At 38.5% G+C, this 20626-nt stretch overlaps 1 protein-coding gene across 7 annotated transcripts in view; it reads right to left on the bottom strand.

Annotated features, from left to right (window-relative positions):
• CAMK2D (calcium/calmodulin dependent protein kinase II delta) overlaps positions 1-20626 on the bottom strand; it is a 167102-nt gene that overhangs the window by 52276 nt on the left and 94200 nt on the right. For 5 of the 7 annotated variants that reach the window (XM_050710179.1, XM_035546004.2, XM_035546014.1 and 2 more), the window contains exons 4-7: positions 17881-17935; positions 9014-9079; positions 6318-6390; positions 379-481 (exon numbers count right to left, since the gene is read on the bottom strand). In XM_050710179.1, coding sequence (XP_050566136.1) covers positions 379-481; positions 6318-6390; positions 9014-9079; positions 17881-17935 — 297 coding nt within the window. Of the gene's footprint in view, positions 1-378; positions 482-5216; positions 5290-6317; positions 6391-9013; positions 9080-17880; positions 17936-20626 lie in introns of those variants that run through there. The other 2 variants (XM_050710180.1, XM_050710181.1) reach the window with 2 other exon arrangements.

Raw genomic sequence — 20626 nt, 5'->3', positions numbered from 1 at the left:
GATGGTGAATTAGCTTTGCCAATGAAGAAGAGGTTATGAAGCAGTGCTTCTTCTTGTCTAAGTGAGCTCTTAGATTTGGAAATGTAGCTATGGGTCACTTCTGTAGTTTTTTTGTTTTTGTTTTTGGCTTTTTAAACATATGAGGTCTGCTGCCAAGCTCTGTTTGATTTGGTGAGAATTACAGGTAATGTTCTTCCTGGAGAAAAAGATCTAAAGTTTAGCCAGCTGATTGAACTATGAACAAAATACCCCTCCCTTAAAGCTACAAATCAAGTAGTCACACAGCTACAGACTTTACACTAAAGTGAGAACTGGGAGGTTTGGAAGGTTGAATGGCAACACTGAATAAATGGTAAGAAATAAAAAATATTTACTTACCAAACCAAGCCTGTTGTTCTCCTTGGACTTCTATAGCCAACCCAAAGTCTGCCAGTTTTACTGCTGCTCCCTTGGATTTGCTAGCTAAAAGTAAGTTCTCAGGCTTTATTCAGAAAGAGAAAAAAAAATTGAGATGAAAAGATGAGTAAACATATTTTAAACAGTTTTTCCCTTCTGGCTTTAGTTAAGGTAGTCTGGAAAAGAACAAATACTTAAAGCAGTGGAAAATGAAAAAAACACCATGCATTTTCTCCGTAGAATTACAAAAATTGTACTTTCCATTCCTACTGGGAAGAACCACCAGGCCTGTAAACAGCCTTCATGACCCCATATGACAGCAAGACGAATGGGCACATCTATCAGAGAATTATATAGGCCAGAATGGCCATATGGCATCATGATACCTTTTTCTTTAATAGGACAATTCAGAGAGTCCTAACAGCTCACTACTGGAAAAACGCTGCTGAAATCCCCCAAAGACACATATTCTTTGATTAGTAGTCTGACCTACGCAGTTAGCAGGATCAGGCATCTACAGCTGCGGAACATAAACATGCTTTGCATGACAGCATAGCAATAGCAGCCATATTTTCATATTTGTATTTAGAGGGCAGGTGTATTTGCAGTGCAAATCTTTCTGCAAAAACATCACACCCACATTTGTGCTTGCAGAGAACCTACCACAAATAACAATACAAGACTGCAAAAGTTCCCACCTTGCTTTTTTAGAGTACATGGTAACATCTGAAATCAAATGCTACAGTATACCTACAGAATCAAAAGTAAAGGATTTGAACATTAACAATGGTGTTCATTCTAGTGTTCATAATGTATCCTTTTAACCTCTTTTAGCAAATACCTCAAATGTGAATTATCCAAAGACAACTTTATTCTATGAAGCCTTAGTTTTTAAACCTACAAAATACTGCAGAACGCAACAGATGATTTCAGAAAATTGACCTCTATAGTATTTTCTCGACATTTCTTTTTTTTTCTTTTTTTTTTTCCCTAATCCATTATTTTTAAAAAAAGGTTTTGTTATACATTAATCAAGACCTTTCATTCAAGGGTATTGCTGTGACTTTTCCAGAAGCAGTTTTTGTAGTGCTCTATCACAAGGGAATTCACCATATCCAGTCTGGCACTGGGGAACCAATCTTGCAAATTCTTAAATACATATTTCATTTTAAGCCCAGCAGCAATCATATATGCTTCCAAGGGACTATTTATGTGATTACAGTCAATCCCATGCAGGTACTGATCTTGGGAACACATAAGATTATAAGCTTCTTTGAGGAAAGGCTATCTTTAACACATTTGTGTCAAATATGCTTGAGCATAATCAAGACATCAACCAACGCTTCTATTAATTAACAACAAAACTGGCCTTGACAAAAATCTTTAGTTTACAGGTGCTTTTTTTCCTTCCCACTGAACTGTAAAGGAACATTTTTTCAGCAATTTACAAACACCATCTCTCACTCAGCCCACAGTTGCTATATCACAGAAAAAAATCACATTAAAACCCTTTCATCAACAATTACACGATTAATCTCCTATTTCCAAATTTTTCAAAACCAAGACTAAGGTTTCTGGGAATCAAATATGATCTTTATATTCATTTCAATTATCAGTAGCCACTTCAGGGAGGTTACCTAACCAGACATTGACCAAATAGCTCAGGACTTTTCTCTAGGTTTATCAATACTGATTTAAGCAATTTCACATTGCCTGCTGTTTTATCACACTAACTTCAACATACAGCCACATATGTTCTTACATATTTTCTACTGGGGTGAGAGAAGTTTACAGTAATTATTTCCTGGAATGCACTACTTATGTAAACCTCTTACAACAATGGATGATCTTATTTTTTGTGACCTTCGGCAATCCAACAGCAGTGAAATGCCTCACCCTCTTGGTTGAAACAGCAGTACTGCTCTACCAAGCACTTAGCAAAACGACTCCATCCAAAATAGTAGTTCTGTGTTTTCTCTTGCTGTTTTTTTTTTCTTTTCTTTTTTTTTTTTTTTAATTCCACTACACATCTTTAATCTGCCAAAGTGCTCTAGAGAAACGCCACCATCAGAGATGAATATGTTTCAACAGAAGATGAAGCAGATTTACTGATTTTTTCCTAAGCCAAAGACAACAGCCTTTTGGACAGTGTTGTGTAGACTATGCCCTTAAACAACACGCAGCTGTCACTTCTGGACGACAAAAGGCATACCAGATAATTATCATGCATGAACTTAGAATGACTGCAATTACTTGGAAAACATTAATAGCCCAGTCTGGGATGTTCAAGATTCTACTTTGGATTCAATAGTGTCACCTCGTACTATCGGGAGACTGGCTACAGTCAAGCATGTAGAATGGCAACGTTAACTATTGAAATTACTTGCAAATAAATTAACATGATTTACACTTTGTTTTTCCAAACATCTTTGTTCTTAGAGATCAAGTAATATATTTCTGTGTATTTTTCCCTGCAATAAAATTAGGGGTTTTGTTTTTGTTTTTTAATTTAACTTCCATGGGGAATGCAAGAGGGTCGCAAGCACAGAGTTTAAAAAAGCAGCCATGCTGCCGATTGCCAAGAGCTGAAGTTCCTACACAGAAGTGCACTTCCACCATCTGTTAAAGATAGGCTGCCACTAACAGGTCAGTTTTTTCTGGATCTAGGATCCACCACCATTCTGACTTGCACACGGATTTCAAGAAGAGCAGCAACACACAGTTTTGCAGATCATAAGAGGTTGCAAAAGCTCCCATTTGCTACTAAATTACACTTAAAGGTCAGTTAAATAAAAGCAGATTGTTCAACTGTTCAAATCTCCTCCACTTGTTGCCCACCCACATCCCCAAGCATGCCATCAAATTGTGGTCTGCATTACTGGAAAAAAATCCATCGAGTTTTGCAGTTAAAAGATCCATGCCAGGCCATAACCATCTTTTGCATATTGTAGTTCTGCTCTTGGGCCTTTGCATCTTCTTTTCTGTACAGAGTTCTGCTGCAATTTTACCACAGTCTTTCATTTCACTCTTCTTTTACTTTTCTTTTGCCAGAAAGTAGTAAGTGAAGAAGGATGGTTTTGTGTTTCCTTAAGTTTTCACTTTCAGAAATGCAACTGGGTACCTACAGCTTGGCAGAAACAGTTTTTCTCACACTGTTTCCCATTCATCCTGGATTTGCCAGAATAAGAAATCCACACACGGTTTGGAGCAGGCAACAGCTGCATTTAATAGATTTCCGAAGAAAAAGTTATTTTTTGTGAATGTATGAAACATACTAGAAAGCATTCCTTATTGTGTAGCCTGAAAGTCAGTTTACAAGGCTACAAACAAGTTTTTTTTATTCCTTTTCATGCTAAAAGCATAATACTGCATATGCAGTGAGGACAGGAAACCCTCAGAGCAGCTGGACAAATCTGATGTCTTTTCATTTAGACTTGGTACGTGTTATCCAGCTCCCTGCCATGCAAGAGTTACAGACTGGATAGAGATTCGTCATTCTCATTTTGTACAACCGTGACCTGGGGAAATCCAGAATTGCAAAACAGGTTGAAGATTTTGTATGTCTCTCTGAAATCCAACACACTCTCTAAGCTGTCCAAGTGTAACCCTTTATGATCATACATGACACATACTTTTATAAATTCAAGCAATGACTGTAACAGTTATTTTTTGGGGAGTGAAGGAGGGCAAGAAAGAAGACAGCATTCTGACTCCAAAAATTAATACTAACCACCAGAAAACGCCTGTCCTGGAAGGAAATTCCTGCTCCCTATAACTCATTCTGGAAGAAAAATAAAGAGACAGAGAAGCTGTGCCAGAAAGAATTAGCGTGTGTTTCACTGCCTTAGCTCTCAAGCCATTTTTCTTCTGCCTTTGTAAAGGATCTGGTATTTCAGATAGTGCATTTCCATTTGCTTTCAGAAGAAAGTCTTCTTTTACTTAAGATCTTGAAGCCCAAGTGCCCAAAGTCCTCTCCCTTATCCATGAGGCTAGTTTACTACTAGCTTTGAGAGACAAACTTGCCTCTCTGAGCTTCCCAGTAAAAGAAAAGGATGTTTAACTGTTTCTTTGCATGCCAACATGCTTTAAACACAGGAGGCAAGAGTACACAGCTAAGAAAAAGGTGATGCTCTTCTCAGCACAGGAGCTTTCTGTCTGAAGCTTCTGTCACCAGTGTTCGTCTGGGAGGAACTTGACTTCTCAGGACCATCACGGTGAGAATGCTGTAGAAATTCCAGCTTTCTGAACATGTTTGACAGCCCAGTCATCCGGAGGAGAGAGAGGTCTTGTGACAGCAATCTTGCAGCAGCAGGCCTTTCCTCACTGAAACATGTGATGTGCAAACACCAGCATGCGTCCCAGAAGCGCTCCAATCATGCTGATGAGAGAGTTAAAGTTCCCCCCTCCATACCCTGCCCCAAAATCTCTGGATGACAGAAAGGAACACCGTGTATTCAGCGAATACACCAAAGGCATGGAAAGTGACTACTGTTTCCCCTGGTCCTGACAACTGATGACAGCAGGCTCAGACGGCTGAGCTTCACAGCCCAGATCTGGACAGCGAGGTACTGGTAAGCCTTTAGCGGAGTTTCTCCAGCAAACGCTAGAGGCTCGTTCTCGTTCGGAGGTGAAGCGAACCAATAAATGAAAGGCAACAAAACCAAAAAAAAAAAAAGGGCAAGAACACCGTTTACACGTCCACCGATCGCGGCTGCTCGTTAGGGTTTGCTGCTCTGCGCTGAGGCACGGCGGAGCGCCGCCGGGGCGGGGACAGGCAGAGCCCCCGGCTGGGGAGGGCTCGGCGGGGCAGCAGCACTCACCTTGAGGTCGCGATGGACTACGCCCATCTGATGGCAGTGGAGCACAGCCTCCAGGATCTGCTGAATGCAATGACTGCATGCAAACACCAGGGGCGCGTGTTAGTTCCAAGCGTGCACTCGCTGTCCGCACGCCCGCAGCCGGGCGCCGGCACGGAGGCGGCGGGGCCGGGGCCGGGGCCGGGGCCGGGGCCGGGGCCGGGGCCGGGGCCGGGGCCGGGGCCGGGGCCGGGGCCGGGGCCGGGGCCGGGGCCGGGGCCGGGCGGGGGGCGCCGCTTTCCCCCAGCCGCGCCGCTGCCCCCCGTCCTGCCCCGCCGCCCCTCAGAGCACGACGGCCTCAGGCACCCTGCCGGCCCCGGGGACCTGCCTCGGTTGGCTTCCTCTGACCTCTTTTTTATTTTTTTATTATTTTTTTTTTAATAAAAAGGACCATTTTAAAGGAAAGTCTTCGGCAAAGCTTACAAATTCGGCCAATCAAAATCTGTCGAGGTCGCGTTAAAGATTTGATATCTTTAGTCGTTCCGCCTCCGCTTTCTGCGAGCTCTCTCAGAGGCGTCAGAAATTGTAGCGGCCACTGAGGTAAAAAACCACTGGAAGCGAGGTGTTTTGGGTAAATTATTAACTTCTCGCGGTCCAATTTAGTCAGCAATTAGCATCACTTGCCTGAGGGTTCGTCATACTCTAACGCAGCAGTGTGCGACCGGCTGTTGTGCTACTGCAACCCAGGGCTCAGAACAGAAGTGGTGTGTAAATCTGCAAGCTGACATACATCACAGCCAAAGTTCACCTCCATGTGCGTGCACAGCGATACACGGACACCCTTAATAAAATACCAGACGTGTTCGACAGCATGGGATAAATCCAGAGCCGTGGAAAAGAGACAGCGTTTTGGCAACCATTCCCCCTTTTGCCATGATGTATATTAGGCCTGTAGACTTGCAGACTGGAAAGAGGCGTCATGCATTAATTATTTGTGTTCGTCTAGCTGTTTGGAGGGTGAGCAGGATAGGCAAGGGAACAGCGCAGACAACCCGCCCTCTGCCCCTACCCAGCAGAAAAACAACCACAAAACTCTTATCCAATTGATGGGCACCAGATACTGACCTTCAGGTCTCTGTGAACTATGCCATTTAGATGACAATGATTAACACTTTCTAGAATCTGCTGTATACAATGACTGCAAAGATACAAGGGCAGAATGGAAGGGAGAACATTTTAAAGGCACATAATCACATCAAATACAAAATAAAACAAAACTTAAAAAAAATTATAAAGAACAAAAACAATTGTACATCTCCTGACAAGTCTTGATTGTACGTTGGACTGGAACAAAACAGTGTTAAAAACTGAGATATTTCCAGCTCTAACACAGCCAAAAATTAAAATAAAAATAAAAAATCACAAACCAAAAAAAAAAAGACATTTAAACATGGACATAAGACACCTATTAAACAGAATCATTAGACTGCGTTTTCATTCAGCAGTATGGAAGCTTCTTCCAGCTTCCAAAAACTGCAATACAAAAAATAAACTGGAGACAATAAATTATTTGGTGATCTCTCATATTTTTTTGAACATTTTTACAATGAAGTTAACATTACAAGTGCTGCAACAAGAAAATGTTCAAAAGTAAAATGATATACAGAAAACAGATGAAAAAAATCAAAAGCTAAGGAAAAGCAAAACATTTATCATTGTGAATCTAATGGTTTCTTAAAAACTATTAGCAGAATAAAGCCAAGTCATTCAAAAAGGTGGCATGCAATTTCAGTTAAAGTACTGCTGAGCAATAGTTTAGTAAAGAGTCACACATGGAATGGAAATCCACATTAAAAATGGAGACAAATGCTTTCTTTTGGCTCTTTAAATAATTGAATTAGCACCTATTTTTCCATGCCCTGGTTTGCAAGTTTTGACCAGTGTACCATGCCAAAAAGCACAACTAGAATATTCATCTTTTATAGCACTGGAACTTTTTCAGATGTTTTTCGGCACCACAAGAGTTTACAAATGTTTTCGGTTTCCTTTTTAAAGATATCCTTGTGGCAGAAGTCAGTGATATATAGTGAAGTAATATATAGTAGTCATGGGCCAAGGATTTGATTCTGCTCATCCAAAATGTTTTGGCCATGGAATTGAGAAGGAATGGTGATAAATCAGTAACTGGAGCCCAAACCTGAAAACCGTTTCTTATGTGAGTAGTTCACAACTCACCGAACTAGCTGCTCATGTGAGTAAATACTACTTGCATGAGTAAGGGCTTGCAGGAGCAGACCAGTATTAAAATCCTAGGATATGCATCTTTAAAGTCCATTAACTATTTCTGAAGGGATACATACACTCACACATATACAGACATGTATGCACTATATATATAGATATATGTATACACACACATCTATATATATATAAATATATAAAAATAGAGATGCATAATAACTAGAAATTTCACTTATTTGGTCAAGTTCTATTGAATATATAAATGCATATATATATCATATATATATATTATATATATGCACAGCAACTTCCAATATGCAATAACACTAGAACAGAAAAAAAAAATTGCAGTTTTTGCTTTTAAATCACAATAATCTTAAAACACAGTGACACCATCTGGCCTTTGGCATCAATACTAGAAATTGTGCCTGAATCACAGCAGGCAAAAATCCCTGCTTTTTTTTTTTTTTTTTTAAAAAAAAACATAGCTCGTCTCCTTCCACCCCACCTAAACTACTGATCTTGTTTGCTCTTCTACAGCATGTTTTGCCATGTGTTATTCTACAGTTAAATGCTTACAGAAATGACATTCCTACCATTCCACCAGAAATGAGTTAGAGTAATAAATCGTGGAAGCTTCCTAATATTTAGATTAACTTCTTCTTCTTTGTTCATTATTATTTTACCAGTGTTGTTAGGGACACTTAATGCTTTCCAGTCATCTGCCAATTAATTCCAAATATAAAGAAATAACTGAAAATTATACATGCTAAATGTGTATCAATGGTGGTGTGTGACTATGAATTTACAAAAACATGACAAATTCTTTAAATTTACTCTGAGATAAAGTTTCTCTGAAGAGTGTAGTGTTAGGAAAGCAACTGACCACAATGTTTAAGATTTATTATTGTATGAAGGCAAACAGATTCTGAGATGCAAAAATGCCCCTGATATTTTATGCCAGCATGCAAATTATGATAATCTGCAATTTATTCTTCAAGTTTTTCCAACAAGCACTTGCAGCAAATTACTAGAGATTTCAAATTTGAGCTCAGACTATGAGCTGCACAGTATAATTGCTTATTGATGAAACACAACAAAAAATGTTTAATTATGAAGAGGAAATTAGTACTTCTGGACCCAGAACAAAAATGGTATTTAATGTAAAATTTCTGTCAGGACCAATATATATTTCAAATTTTGATCAGTAAATACAAGAATCCCTAGATAAGATTGCTGCAATTATATGTCCAGTTTGCAGAGAGGAAAACTGGATAGAGTTTTTAATCAACATCACTAGTTTCCACAGATTTATCAAATTTAGATCCAATTTTAGCTTCTTCAGATCTGCAGACATCAAGACGTCATAGAGTTCATCACCACACAGTCTTGAGCTCAAAACCCCAAACTGTGCCTCTTTCAAAGACTAAGAGAACTCAAGGAGAAATCCAAGAGTCTCATAGACTGCTAATCTAACTGATGCCAAACACCATGATTTAAGTACCTATGCTGGAATATGAAAGGCAACATCAGAAATGAATGGAAAATGAAAGGCAACATCAGAAAATTAAAAGACTTACCTGGCATCTGCTTCACTGTAATATTCTCTTGCAACTATATCTTCAAACAATTCACCTCCAGTGACTCTGTTAGAAAAAGCAAGATGGGAAAGGAGATTTCAGAAGTGAAAATACACATCTTAAATGCAGCTTGACAGGGAGAAGTCAGAAAGGAATAACTGAAATATTTGTACAGAAATGAAAGAGGTCTTGACCAGCACGGTGAAGGAACTAAAGCAGTAGGTTTGTCAATTCAAATTATTATATTAATAAAATGTAGGCAGTGGAAGAGCAATCATAACTGGAAAATAACAGTGAAGTGCAGCAGCTTATTTGGCAGGATGACATACATCAGTTAAGGATGTCAAGAGTACGTAGTACAACTACATGAATAAACAGGAACTGACTGGCAAGGAAAATTGTGGCTGAAGTTCAGAACAATTTGAGAATTGCAACATAAATTATACATAAAAGGAGAATACACCAATGCTAAAAAGGGAAAAGGATCTTTAAAGGGTAAGTCAGAACACAACAGAGGTATACCCATGTGCCAGATTGGTTTGCTTTCTATGCTTTTGGTAGAAGGAGTATTACTGAGTTGGAGGGACCTTATCAGTAGAAGAGATGTACCTTAATCAGATGGCAGATTTTTTTTTTTCCTAAAATATTTTCAGTTATCTAAGAATGCAGGAATACTTTAGTGAAATTGCCACTTACAGTAAATTAAGAGGCATTAACAGCGCACGGAAAGAAGTGCATGAGCCAGAGGATAAGTAACAGAAGCAACTGTGTGTGCTTGCATACTTAGGATCTCACAGTACAACCAATAGTTTGATAGAAGGAAGTAGCTAAAAAGAAAAAAAAACTGTGTTGTTATAATCAAAAGATGACAGTCCATAATGAATCACCAGCAGGATGCTGCCACAGTCTTGGACTGCATTTGAAATAGGGTAACAGTGATGTCCTTACATACAGCTGTAAAACCTCTCCTCGTATGTTGTACACAGTTCTGGTCACTTGTGTTCAAAATGGGGATTGAAACAGCCATAATGAGGAGAAAACTGATACTAGGCTATCCATTCACTTACTCATCTTACCTTCTTGCAGAAGCGAAGTCAGTTTATCTTGGCAAAACAGTATTTAAGGGGGCTAAAAATAAACACTAAAGACAAAAATCATAAACCATGCTCTCCATAGAGGAGAGTTGTAAGGGACAATATTGATACAATAATAAATGAACATACAGCATCTGTGTATAAATATATGCTTAAAATCAGGAGAGGGTTTGTAACAATTATAAAACTGGTGTAAGGAAGACGTTTTTAGTAAAGTAACAGAGACAGATGCTCAATTGTTAAGATGACGATCGATGAGCTTGCAAATAAAATCATGTCTAAAAGAACACAAAACAACAACAAACTTTGTCTGCCTGTGTCAACAAGAGAATGAACTCAAAGAAACAGGAGGATCTTCCTAGTAGTATATTCTAACATTTCTCTTTTATGGAACACACTGGTATACTTTCATAGCTAAATTAAAATCTTCATATATTTAAAGTGTTGTGCTGAACTGTTGCAAACTGATACAAAGCTTGAAAATGCACACAATGTGGAGTACCCCTGGGCACAGCCTAAACAGAGCACCTCCAAACATAACACGAGTCAGCCTGATTCCTGCTTTCCAAAACCTTGATCCTACTGATATGCCAACATCAGTAACTCCTAGATTGGGGAATCAATGGTCATATTTCGTTACTGTTTATGAAGGTAGTGAGCTTTCATATTACACAATATAATCCCAATGAAGTCCCAAAGTTAAAAGCTGGAGTAGGTTATGAGATGCTTAAATATTAAGATGCTTAAAAATCTATACTACAGTGAATATCTGTACCGAATACAATTACGTTTAATACAATTAGGAAATTAAAAATGAGGATACTTGGAATCTTCGAAACCAAAACATTCATTTCTAATTCACTATACTAACAACAATTCCTCATAGATCTCAGTTATTCAATCACTTAGATGATGACAGAAATGATCTGCTCAACCAGTAACATAACCCCTTTCTGCTTTGAGAAAAACAATTTTTTTTTGTGTGTGTGTGTGTTTCCATTTACATTTGTGCTATATCATCCTTTTTCTGAGTTCATAACTTACTGACTTTGGAAAATAACTACTTTCAGGTAACAACTCTATTTTGTGCAAAAGTCTGCAATAAAATCTGTAGGAGGTACAATAGCAGGTTGCCTAATTCATACTTTCTCTCTCTTTGCCTTCTGCCTTCTAGAAACTCACTTAGATTGTTGTAACACAAAATGCTTAATTGACGCGTATTTTGACAGTCTTTGATACCTCTTTTTTGCATGTATGTTTTCTACTATGGTTCTGGTAAAGGGGATTAATTCTAACTTTGTGATGTATGAAAAAACAAAGCATCCTTTGATCATATTCTTCCCTAAAACACTCATTTTTGATCCAAGCCAAGAAAAAGCTTTTGTCATCAAAGTGCGTTTCAGTGGGAGAGAACACCAAACTGATGCATGTTCTTCTCAAGGACAAAAAAAAAAAAAAAAAGAAAAAAAGAAAAATGCACTCTTAGTTGCTGACACTAAACATTTGCTTAGCATTGCTAACCACTGTTAAAAGATGAAAAAATAAAAACAAGAACAGAGCAGATGAATTTCACTGACAAGCAAACAAGTATTCAGTATTTCCAATGCTGTCACTCTGAAGGATACATTAGGAATAATTCTTAAAAGACAGATAACGTAAAGAAGGCTGTAACAAAGGCAGGTAGTGCAGGGGACTAAGAGAAGCCATAACACGTGTGTATCTTCTGAGCCTCTGCCTGAGAAATTATTCACAGCAGTGTTAGTAACCTTTGCTCGCTGAACGTGAGCAAGCAACTTGCCCTTGCAGCAAAAAAAAGTCAACTGTGTCCCAGTATAGGACAGCCAGCAGGCTGGGGGAAGTGATTCTTCCCTTCCACTGGGCACTCATGAGACCACACAAGTCTGCCCTTCTGCCCTTTCCAATACTGACGTTCGGAACTGAGTATAATGGAGAGCAACCAAGGCGGTTAGAGTTGTAGCACATGATGTTCAGGGAGAGGCTGAGAGAACCGGGTTTATTCACCACTAAAATGGGAAGGCTCGGGAGAGATCTCACTGCTGTCTACAACTCTCTAATGGGTGGGCACACAGAGACAGCATGAAAGGCAACAGACAAACTGGAACAACAGAAATGTTAAATAGGTACAGCCATCCCCAAAGGTGTTACAGCCTCGACAAATCCCTGAGCAACCTGATTCAGTTGGACCTGGTTCAAGAAGGGGGTTAGACCAGATAGCCTCGAGGGATCCTTACCAACCTATGTTATTTACTGATTTTATAAATAAGGAACAGAGCCATTACCAATAACTTTACAAATACACAAATACAAGAGATCCTTAGTTATGAGGTTTTCCTTAGGATGGCTTAGTGAAGGCCATCAACTAAATCAAAGAATCATGTACTCTTTGGTGAATGCAGGGCTCAGAGGCACTGCTCTGTGACTAGCAGGAGCATCAAATTGCCTTATAGAGAGAGGCGTGCTGAAATGAGAACTTTTCGGGGTGTTGCTGATCATCAGAAATACTTAAGGTTGATCTCTGAAATTAAAGTAAATCCTATTTTAATAGCCTTTTGTAATTTATCATTTGACCGCTGCTTCGGTTAAACATTTTCTTTTTTAAGCTAAAATAACTGATATATTGTACCATTCAGGAAAAAAAAAAAAAATCACACATAGATTCTAGTCTATGTCCTTAAATTAGAAGCCAGCTCCCAGTACAGTTAGATCTTCTAGTGTATCCAGACTGTACACAACATAAATGAAGAATGTAAGCCAGAAGGTTAAAACAATCAAACCAAACCAAACCAACCAAACAAAAACCAACCAGTTTTGATCCTGCACTAACTAGCAAGCTACAGGAACAGCTGCCAAGCTACTTTCTCCCCTCAAGATTAAAAGAGGAAGTATATGGATCCCAGTGCCCTTCCGATACAGATATATTGTTGACTTCAGTGAGCTCCTAGCTCATGATGGGACTCTTCATGATATGGGCTCTAGTGACTTTCAGGGTACAAATTAAAAGCCACGGGCTCTCACTAATTATTCTTGTTCTTGTGTAATTTTCTTGAAAAGCATGCTAAAAAAGCAGCAAATAAAGCACATGGGGTTGTTTAAACAAAAGAATTACAAACCCCATGTAGAAATAACAAGTCTCTCCAGGAATATCTTTCAGAAAAGCCACAGAGAGGCAAGCAGAAGGATTCCACGTACAAAGGATGTTATTTCTCTTTAATTTCCAAAGAGGGATATTAAAACACAGACTTTTTGACATCACTTTCTACAATCAATTAAAAAAAAAACTACTGCGCTTAGAATATTAAATGCCACTTTTTTTTTTTGTTGGAAACATTCGTAACAATATAAACAAAAATATTTACTTCATGTACTACATTCAATTTGTAAGGAAATTTTTTGAATATGAGAAAATGAAAACCCAAATTAGCAAAGCTAGCTAAAAAAAAGCCTCTGCTGATGATCACATTAACCTTCTTTCCTCTTGGCTTACATTTCATATTTCATAAACAGCATAATGAAGGTGGGAGGAAACGGTCCTACAAAAATGACAGTGTTAATATATTTTTTTAACATTTATTTCTGACCTTTCTCCTCCTGAAAAGGACACAAAGGTTCAGACACTTACTGTAGGCAGATTGTTCTGCAACTAGGCTTTTTTGGGTATTTATTTTCCTTCTACACATTACAGTCCCTCCACTTGGAATTCAGCAGCGACGCCAGGATTCTAAATGTACCAATTGTTGTGTGTCAACAAGTGCATTCAAATGGGAGACACTGAGCAAAGAGAATCTCACGGATTTGCACAAAAGAGTCTTCAAGGGCTACAGCTGTTTCCATTCAGATACAGCAATTAATACTGACAGAATTGATTGAATTTGAACTCACATAACATCATTAATACTGAAAACAATCTCACGCGTGCTTAGCAACTGAAACAGGTTGATAAAGAGATGAAAATCTTAACTACAGTTGCTTTAACCAGTAAGGGAAGAGGAATTAGAAACTTTACGGAGTTCATTGCCAGTCTTACTGTGCACACCTCATTATTCAGAAATCACTGTGTCTTGTGGGAGAAACATAACAGGTGCGAGCCCTTTGCTTGTGCGAAGTATTGCAGAAGGCTAATTTATTTATTTATTTTTCAAGTAGGGAAGATCATGTCAGTAGATCAGTAAGATGACTCTCTTCCTTGGCAGTGACACCAAGGAGACACTGATAATCACTGCTTTGCCTAGTAAAGTACAAATTAATCCCCATACTCCAGAACTAAACGGCCATTTACGTATTTCAATTGTATGTCCGGGGCCAGTGAGTCAGCAACTGAAGCGTAATTACATATATATGGCATGTCAGCTTCAGTGTAGATAATTCTCCCATATGCAGTGCTTCTTACAGGAACACCTCTATAAAAGAAACATTCCTTCTAGCAGAAAGCACTTCATTCAATGTTAAATGTCCAAATTCCACGTGGAATTTAAGACTTCCACCTTTCCATTTTGGCATTAGAACTCTTCACCTAAACGCAAGCCTGTAGCAGGGAACATTAATCACTTTTCTCTCTCCATATGAAAGCATAACTATCACTGAGGTATAGAAGCAAAGCAACAGGTTTCTCCTTCAGATTGCAGACATCTCTATGACATTTAGTAAAAAGAGATTATTAGAAATTCAAAATAGAATGTGACAATGATCATCTTTTTCTATTCAAGAAAAAGAACTCTTCCTCTGCACTTTATGTGGGACGCAGTTTAAGGGAAATTTCTGAAGAAACAGTAGCACTGAATCCCACACAGTCTGAAAGAAATCATTAAGATAAAAAACACGATGATATGCGTGGGTGGAGTGACAGTGTTACACCACAGTCGAGCTTTAGTTGGAAAAAAAAATGAAAGCACGTTACTTGGTCTTCATATTAAAGAAGTCTATATGGCACCTTTTTTGTGGCAGCTCTTTTATGTACTTCGTTTAAACAAGCCACTAAACCACATTTATAACGGCATTAAAGGTGAAGTTTCACTAATCGATAGTATTAGTGAGTATTAAAGCTGGAATTTCTTATTTAAAGCGGTAATTTCTTAGCCTGAATGCAAAATAAACTGTGAAAAGCCATCCTTACTAATTAGGATACTTATCTACCAAAGATAAGTATCTGTCAGTACAGTTACCACATTTACCATTTAGACATTTTCTTTTTTTTGCAAAATAATTTTGATAAAAAAAAAGTAAAAATCTGTACATATATGTTGAAGCCCTCCTTATTTCCGTATTTGAAGAAACTGAAAAACAAAAATGTGCAGACTGCTCTGGAGGAACAACAGATGTATGAGTCTGTTTGTATGTTTCTCCTGAATGGAAGTGACACTGAAATAGAGGAAGTTCCAGTCCAGTGCAGAATGCTTGGTACGCAATCTATTTTTGGCAAGACAGTACCTTTGGGTTATATATTATTTCCTATTGCTGAACACATGCTTCTATTTACTCTGTAAGTACCCAGATATAGATACTGATATCTACAACTCTGATGTTCAAATTCCTTCTAGTTCATATTGCAATCATAATCTCCTGAGATATAGCAGACATTAGATATTCAATTTAAGGTAAAAAATGCACTAGTGCCATTACAGTAGGTCAGTTTCTAATGGTACAATAATATGGCACAAAATTAAAACACCATCAGTTTATAAAAGCGATGTTGTCCCCAGAACTAGCAATTCTACATGCATTTATTGGAAGTGTTCAGGATTAAGAACATTTCAGCAATTCCACACAGAAAATTTCCTTTGTAGCCCTTAATTTAAAAGAAAAACAAAACAAAAAAAAAATAGGTATGTCAGAGAACATGTATGCATACTGTGCCCTAGAGCTGCTGTTAAGCCAACAGTCAGAACACTTGCCTGGGATATATACAAATCAGATATAAGTTCCTGTTGTGCCCAGTTCAGATCAGAGTACTGAACCCTAAACGCCTTCACTGCAGACTGACCATGTGTTTATATATTTTTGTATTGCTAGTCTAAAATCTAGTCTAGAAAAAGTCCCCAGGGATTTAAAAGTCAGCAAATAAAACAGAAGGTAACCTGAATGTGAAAGCATGCAACTGATTGTGGAAGATCTGGGTTCTAACTTACCTAAACTGAATGTACTTTTGTTTGCAAGCTTGGAAGTGAGCTCTTTCACAGTTCTAGGGCAGTAATGTATTCTCATTCTAACCAGCAAAAATGTATCGGGCCTAAGAAAGTTCTTAGCCGGGGGCAGGAGGAGGTGGGAATTTGTCACATCCATAAACTGCCATGGAAAAATATGCAATTGAAACAAATTGTTTTACCTAAATATGTCAGTTTTGCAAGAAAATTACCAACCATTCATGTCTGCCCATATGCAGAACCAAAAGCAGTAGTTTTTCATGTGAATGGAAAAGTTTGCCTGTCACAGGGAATTGTGAAGAATATTAGTGTTTTTGCTCCAAAGTTAAGAGTCTGCTATATCTATGTTCATGTTGTCATGTTGTTTTACTAAACAGCATTATCTGGAAGAAACAAGGTTTCGTCCCCACCTAACCCTTTCCGTAACCATCCCCTTCCCACACACACATGCTCCAACAGCTCACAGGATTCAAATTCATAGAGCAAAATGAGAAAGACAATTCCTTTCGGCACGCTTTCGGCATTTTGTATTCTGAAAAGAGTCAAAATGAAACTAATCCTACATATCAGTAAACCATAAATCACCAATAAAATTCGTATGATCTTTTTCATTCTAGTGAAATCAGGCTTACCTGTCAATGTAGCACTGAGGATTTGCTACTCCTCCACATTTGTTTATGTTTCCTTTATCAGACAACCAGCTTGCAGTGAATTCCTTTTTCTGAATTGTATGTTGGTTTAGCTTTGGCAGATAGCATGCAACTTTTACCTACTGTCCTGGTTTCAGTTAGGACAGAGTTAATTTTCCTCCTAGTAGCTGGCAGGGTGCTATGTTTTGGATTAGGATGAGAAGAGCGCTGATAACATGCTGATGTTTTAATTGTTGCAGAGCAGTGCTTACACCAAGCCAAGGACTTTTCAGCTTCTCGCTCTGTCCTGCTAGCGAGCAGGCTAGGGATGCAGCAGGAGCTGGGAGGGGACAGACCCAGGACAGCTGACCCAAACTGGCCAAAGGGGTATTCCATACCATCTGGCATCATGCTGAACAATATATAGGGGTGGCTAGCCGGGGTGGGGGGGGCCGGCTGCTTGGGAATAGGCTGGGCATCGGTCAACGGGTGGTGAGCAATTGCACTGTGCATCACTTGTTTTGTACACGTTATTAGTAGTAGTACTATTATTATTATTATTGTTATTATTATTTCCCTGTCTTAATAAACTGTCTTTATCTCAACTCACAGGCTTCACTTTCCCGTTTCTCTCCCCCATCCCAGAGAGGGAGGGGGGAGGGTGAGCGAATGGCTGTGTGGTGTTTAGCTGCCGACTGGGTTAAGCCACAACACTTATGCACCTACATTTTATATTAAAATCCAATTCAACAGTATCCCTACTTTGAATAATTCTTTAGTGTGGAATTTTTACAGTGACCCTTAAAAATTAGCTTTTATATATGCAAATGACCAAATATGTTACTGTCCTGCTAGCTCTATTTACATTTATTTGTCCATTTCCTTGCACCAAATTCATGCATTAACCCTGTGAGGTTGTATTTACATCTAAGTGTTTTGAATACCACATTCCCAACATGCTAAACATATGCAAAAGACATACTTACAAGTCAAAGACTAAGTAATGGAATCCTTCTTCTGATATGCTGTCATGAAGCCGCACTATTGAAGGGGAGAAAAAGATAAAAAACAGTCACCTTTTTCATGTCTTTAATGTCTCACTTTGATTTTTTGAGACTGTAGATCTGGTATTGCATCTATGTCTGTGTTCTCTCTTTTTTTTTTTTTTTTTGGCTGTTTGGTTTTAAATTCTCCACCCTAAGAAGTGTCTTCTTCATAAGGTGAGTTAAGCAATATCACTGTACAAAGACTGTAATGTGCAGGTCATCGTACAGTTACTTTTAAAGGCGCTCTGCTTTTGTTACACCACAGAGGAATGCTGCAGTCATTTCCTATCACCTCCTACATGTATAGGATAGGATATACACACACTGCACTTTGCCTTTGCCCTTCGTGCTGAATCATAGCTAAACAAATACTAAAAGCACAGACAGACTTTGTCTAAAAATATTGTATTAATATTATTCGACTCCCTCTTTCCTAGGCAGAGCCTCCAATCAATCTTTTAAATAGCATACAAAGGAGTATCCAGTCACTGGACTTGGATTATCTTAGAACGGTATTCTTAATGTCATACAACTGTTTTCCCAGCAGCACCACATCCTAGAAGTTGTAAACAAAACAAAATGGAAAAAAAAAAAGGCAAGCCTCAATTAACCATAGATTTCAGCAGAATAACAAACTTCAAGGGCTATGATAACAAATTCTGTAATCAGACAATAGATGCTGATTTTGAAAGAGAAAGCATCATCTTTGCTGTTTGCTAAAATGTTTGACTATATTAAAAAATGGAAAACAAAACTGCACATTCAGTTCATAGCTCTAGATTCTTTAACTAACCATTAAAAAGAAATTTCAATTAAAAATAAAACCACTGCATATAGTGCCCAATTTGCTTTTTTTGGTCTCTCTTTTTCCTTAGTCTCACTTTTAATTACATGCCTGAAATTTTAGTCTAGATGAAATAGTAATTTCAAACATTTAAACATGTTAACTGCCCAAACAGTAACTAATCTTGCAGATAGCTAGCAATAGAAAGAGAGGGAATGGCCTCAAGTTGTGCCAGGGGAGGTTTAGGTTGGAAATGAGGAGACATTTCTTCTCAGAAAGAGCAGTCAGGCATTGGGATGGGTTGCCCAGGGAGGTGGTGACATCACTGTCCCTGGGAGTGTTTAAGGAAAAGTTGGACATGGTGCTTAGGGACAGGGTTTAGTGGGTGACATTGGTAGTAGGGGAATGGTTGGTCCAGATGTTCTTGCATGTCTTTTCTAACCCTAATGATTCCATGATTCTAATTCCACTGTAATGCAGTCAAAACAACTACACAGAAATACAGTACATCCTTCCTTGGAAAACCAGCTTTCTGTTCTCTTGAAACATACTCTTTTTTGTAGTAATACACCACAATTGTACGTAAAGAAAATGAAACACCTTGGTGTGACTCTTAGAGTACCTTTAAAAAAACACACCAAAACACCTGCTTATCCCTTCCCTATCAAATAAGATCAACTGAGTAACAACAATAGCCATACCATACTCTTGAGACTACTCTTTAGGTAAAACAATTCAAGTCCACATTTCCTACTAAGACTCCTTAAGCAAAATAACAGCACAGCTGTGAAAATATAAATCATATTCTGAGTACACAAATATTTTTATATGACAGAATCCATACAATACCTATTCCACACACTCATTCAGACCTTATACCAAACAGCAGTGTGTTTTCCTCGTGGGATGTCTGTGCATGGAAGACCAAGAAAGGATCCATGTAAAAAGAGAAGAAATTTTGAGAACGGCAAGCTCACTCTTACAGGTTTAGTTAGGTCATTAATGAAAGCATTTCATTTCATTTATGAAAGCAGGTAGCTAAAATAAATAAAATCTTCAAACTAAAACTAGATGTATGTGGAGATGCTCAGAGAAAAAAAATTATATGAGAATAGAATTTACTTGCTATTCAGCTGATGTGTACTGTGGTAAGGGATATGCCAGTTGGAAACAGGAACATGGGAATATGGATGACAATCAGGGAGCTAAAGCCTATAGACTTACAACTGCATCAGTCTGAGAAGAAAGCAAGCTCTAATTGAAAAGCTGGCACTTTGGTAAAGAAGACTTCGTTTCTGCTAAAAAAAATAGTAATACTCGGCTGCATCATACATTTCTGATTCCATCACTAGCTTCTGTCAAACAGGGTCAAAAAGGGAATATGCTATATTCCCACCCAATTCCTACTGTGTGTTATCTGTATTTCCCTCTAATCTTCTTAACTCTCATCCCCTTCAATGACATGAGTGGTGAAGAGCTGCAAGGAGATGAATCTACTGGCAGATCGATGCCTATCAGTCAATACTGAATATCCATGGTGGCAGCCAACAGCACAGTTGAAAGACCAGAATGAAGAGACTACACACACACTGCCTGGCTGCTGGTGCTCGGCCAGACCTACAGACAGCAAGGACCATCAAGAAGAGAAAAGAAATGAGTGCTTGGGGATATGACAGCTCAACAAGGTAACTGACTCTCATTAAATCACCATGAAGGGTGATTTCCTGAAAGATTTAAGGCGCAAGAGAGGAGGTGCCAGAAGCAAAAAGATGGGATGTCAAGGAAGCAGTCATTGGCATTTACAAACTTACAGCATTCTCATGATTAAAACCTTGTGCCACTTCTACATACACCTGTGCATCTTAAGTTTTCTCCAGGAATGCACTAGTCAGTTGCAGAACC

Source organism: Cygnus atratus, chromosome 4 (genome assembly GCF_013377495.2).
Source record: "Cygnus atratus isolate AKBS03 ecotype Queensland, Australia chromosome 4, CAtr_DNAZoo_HiC_assembly, whole genome shotgun sequence".
NCBI lineage: Eukaryota > Metazoa > Chordata > Aves > Anseriformes > Anatidae > Cygnus > Cygnus atratus.
This window is presented reverse-complemented; position numbering and strand designations above follow the sequence as displayed.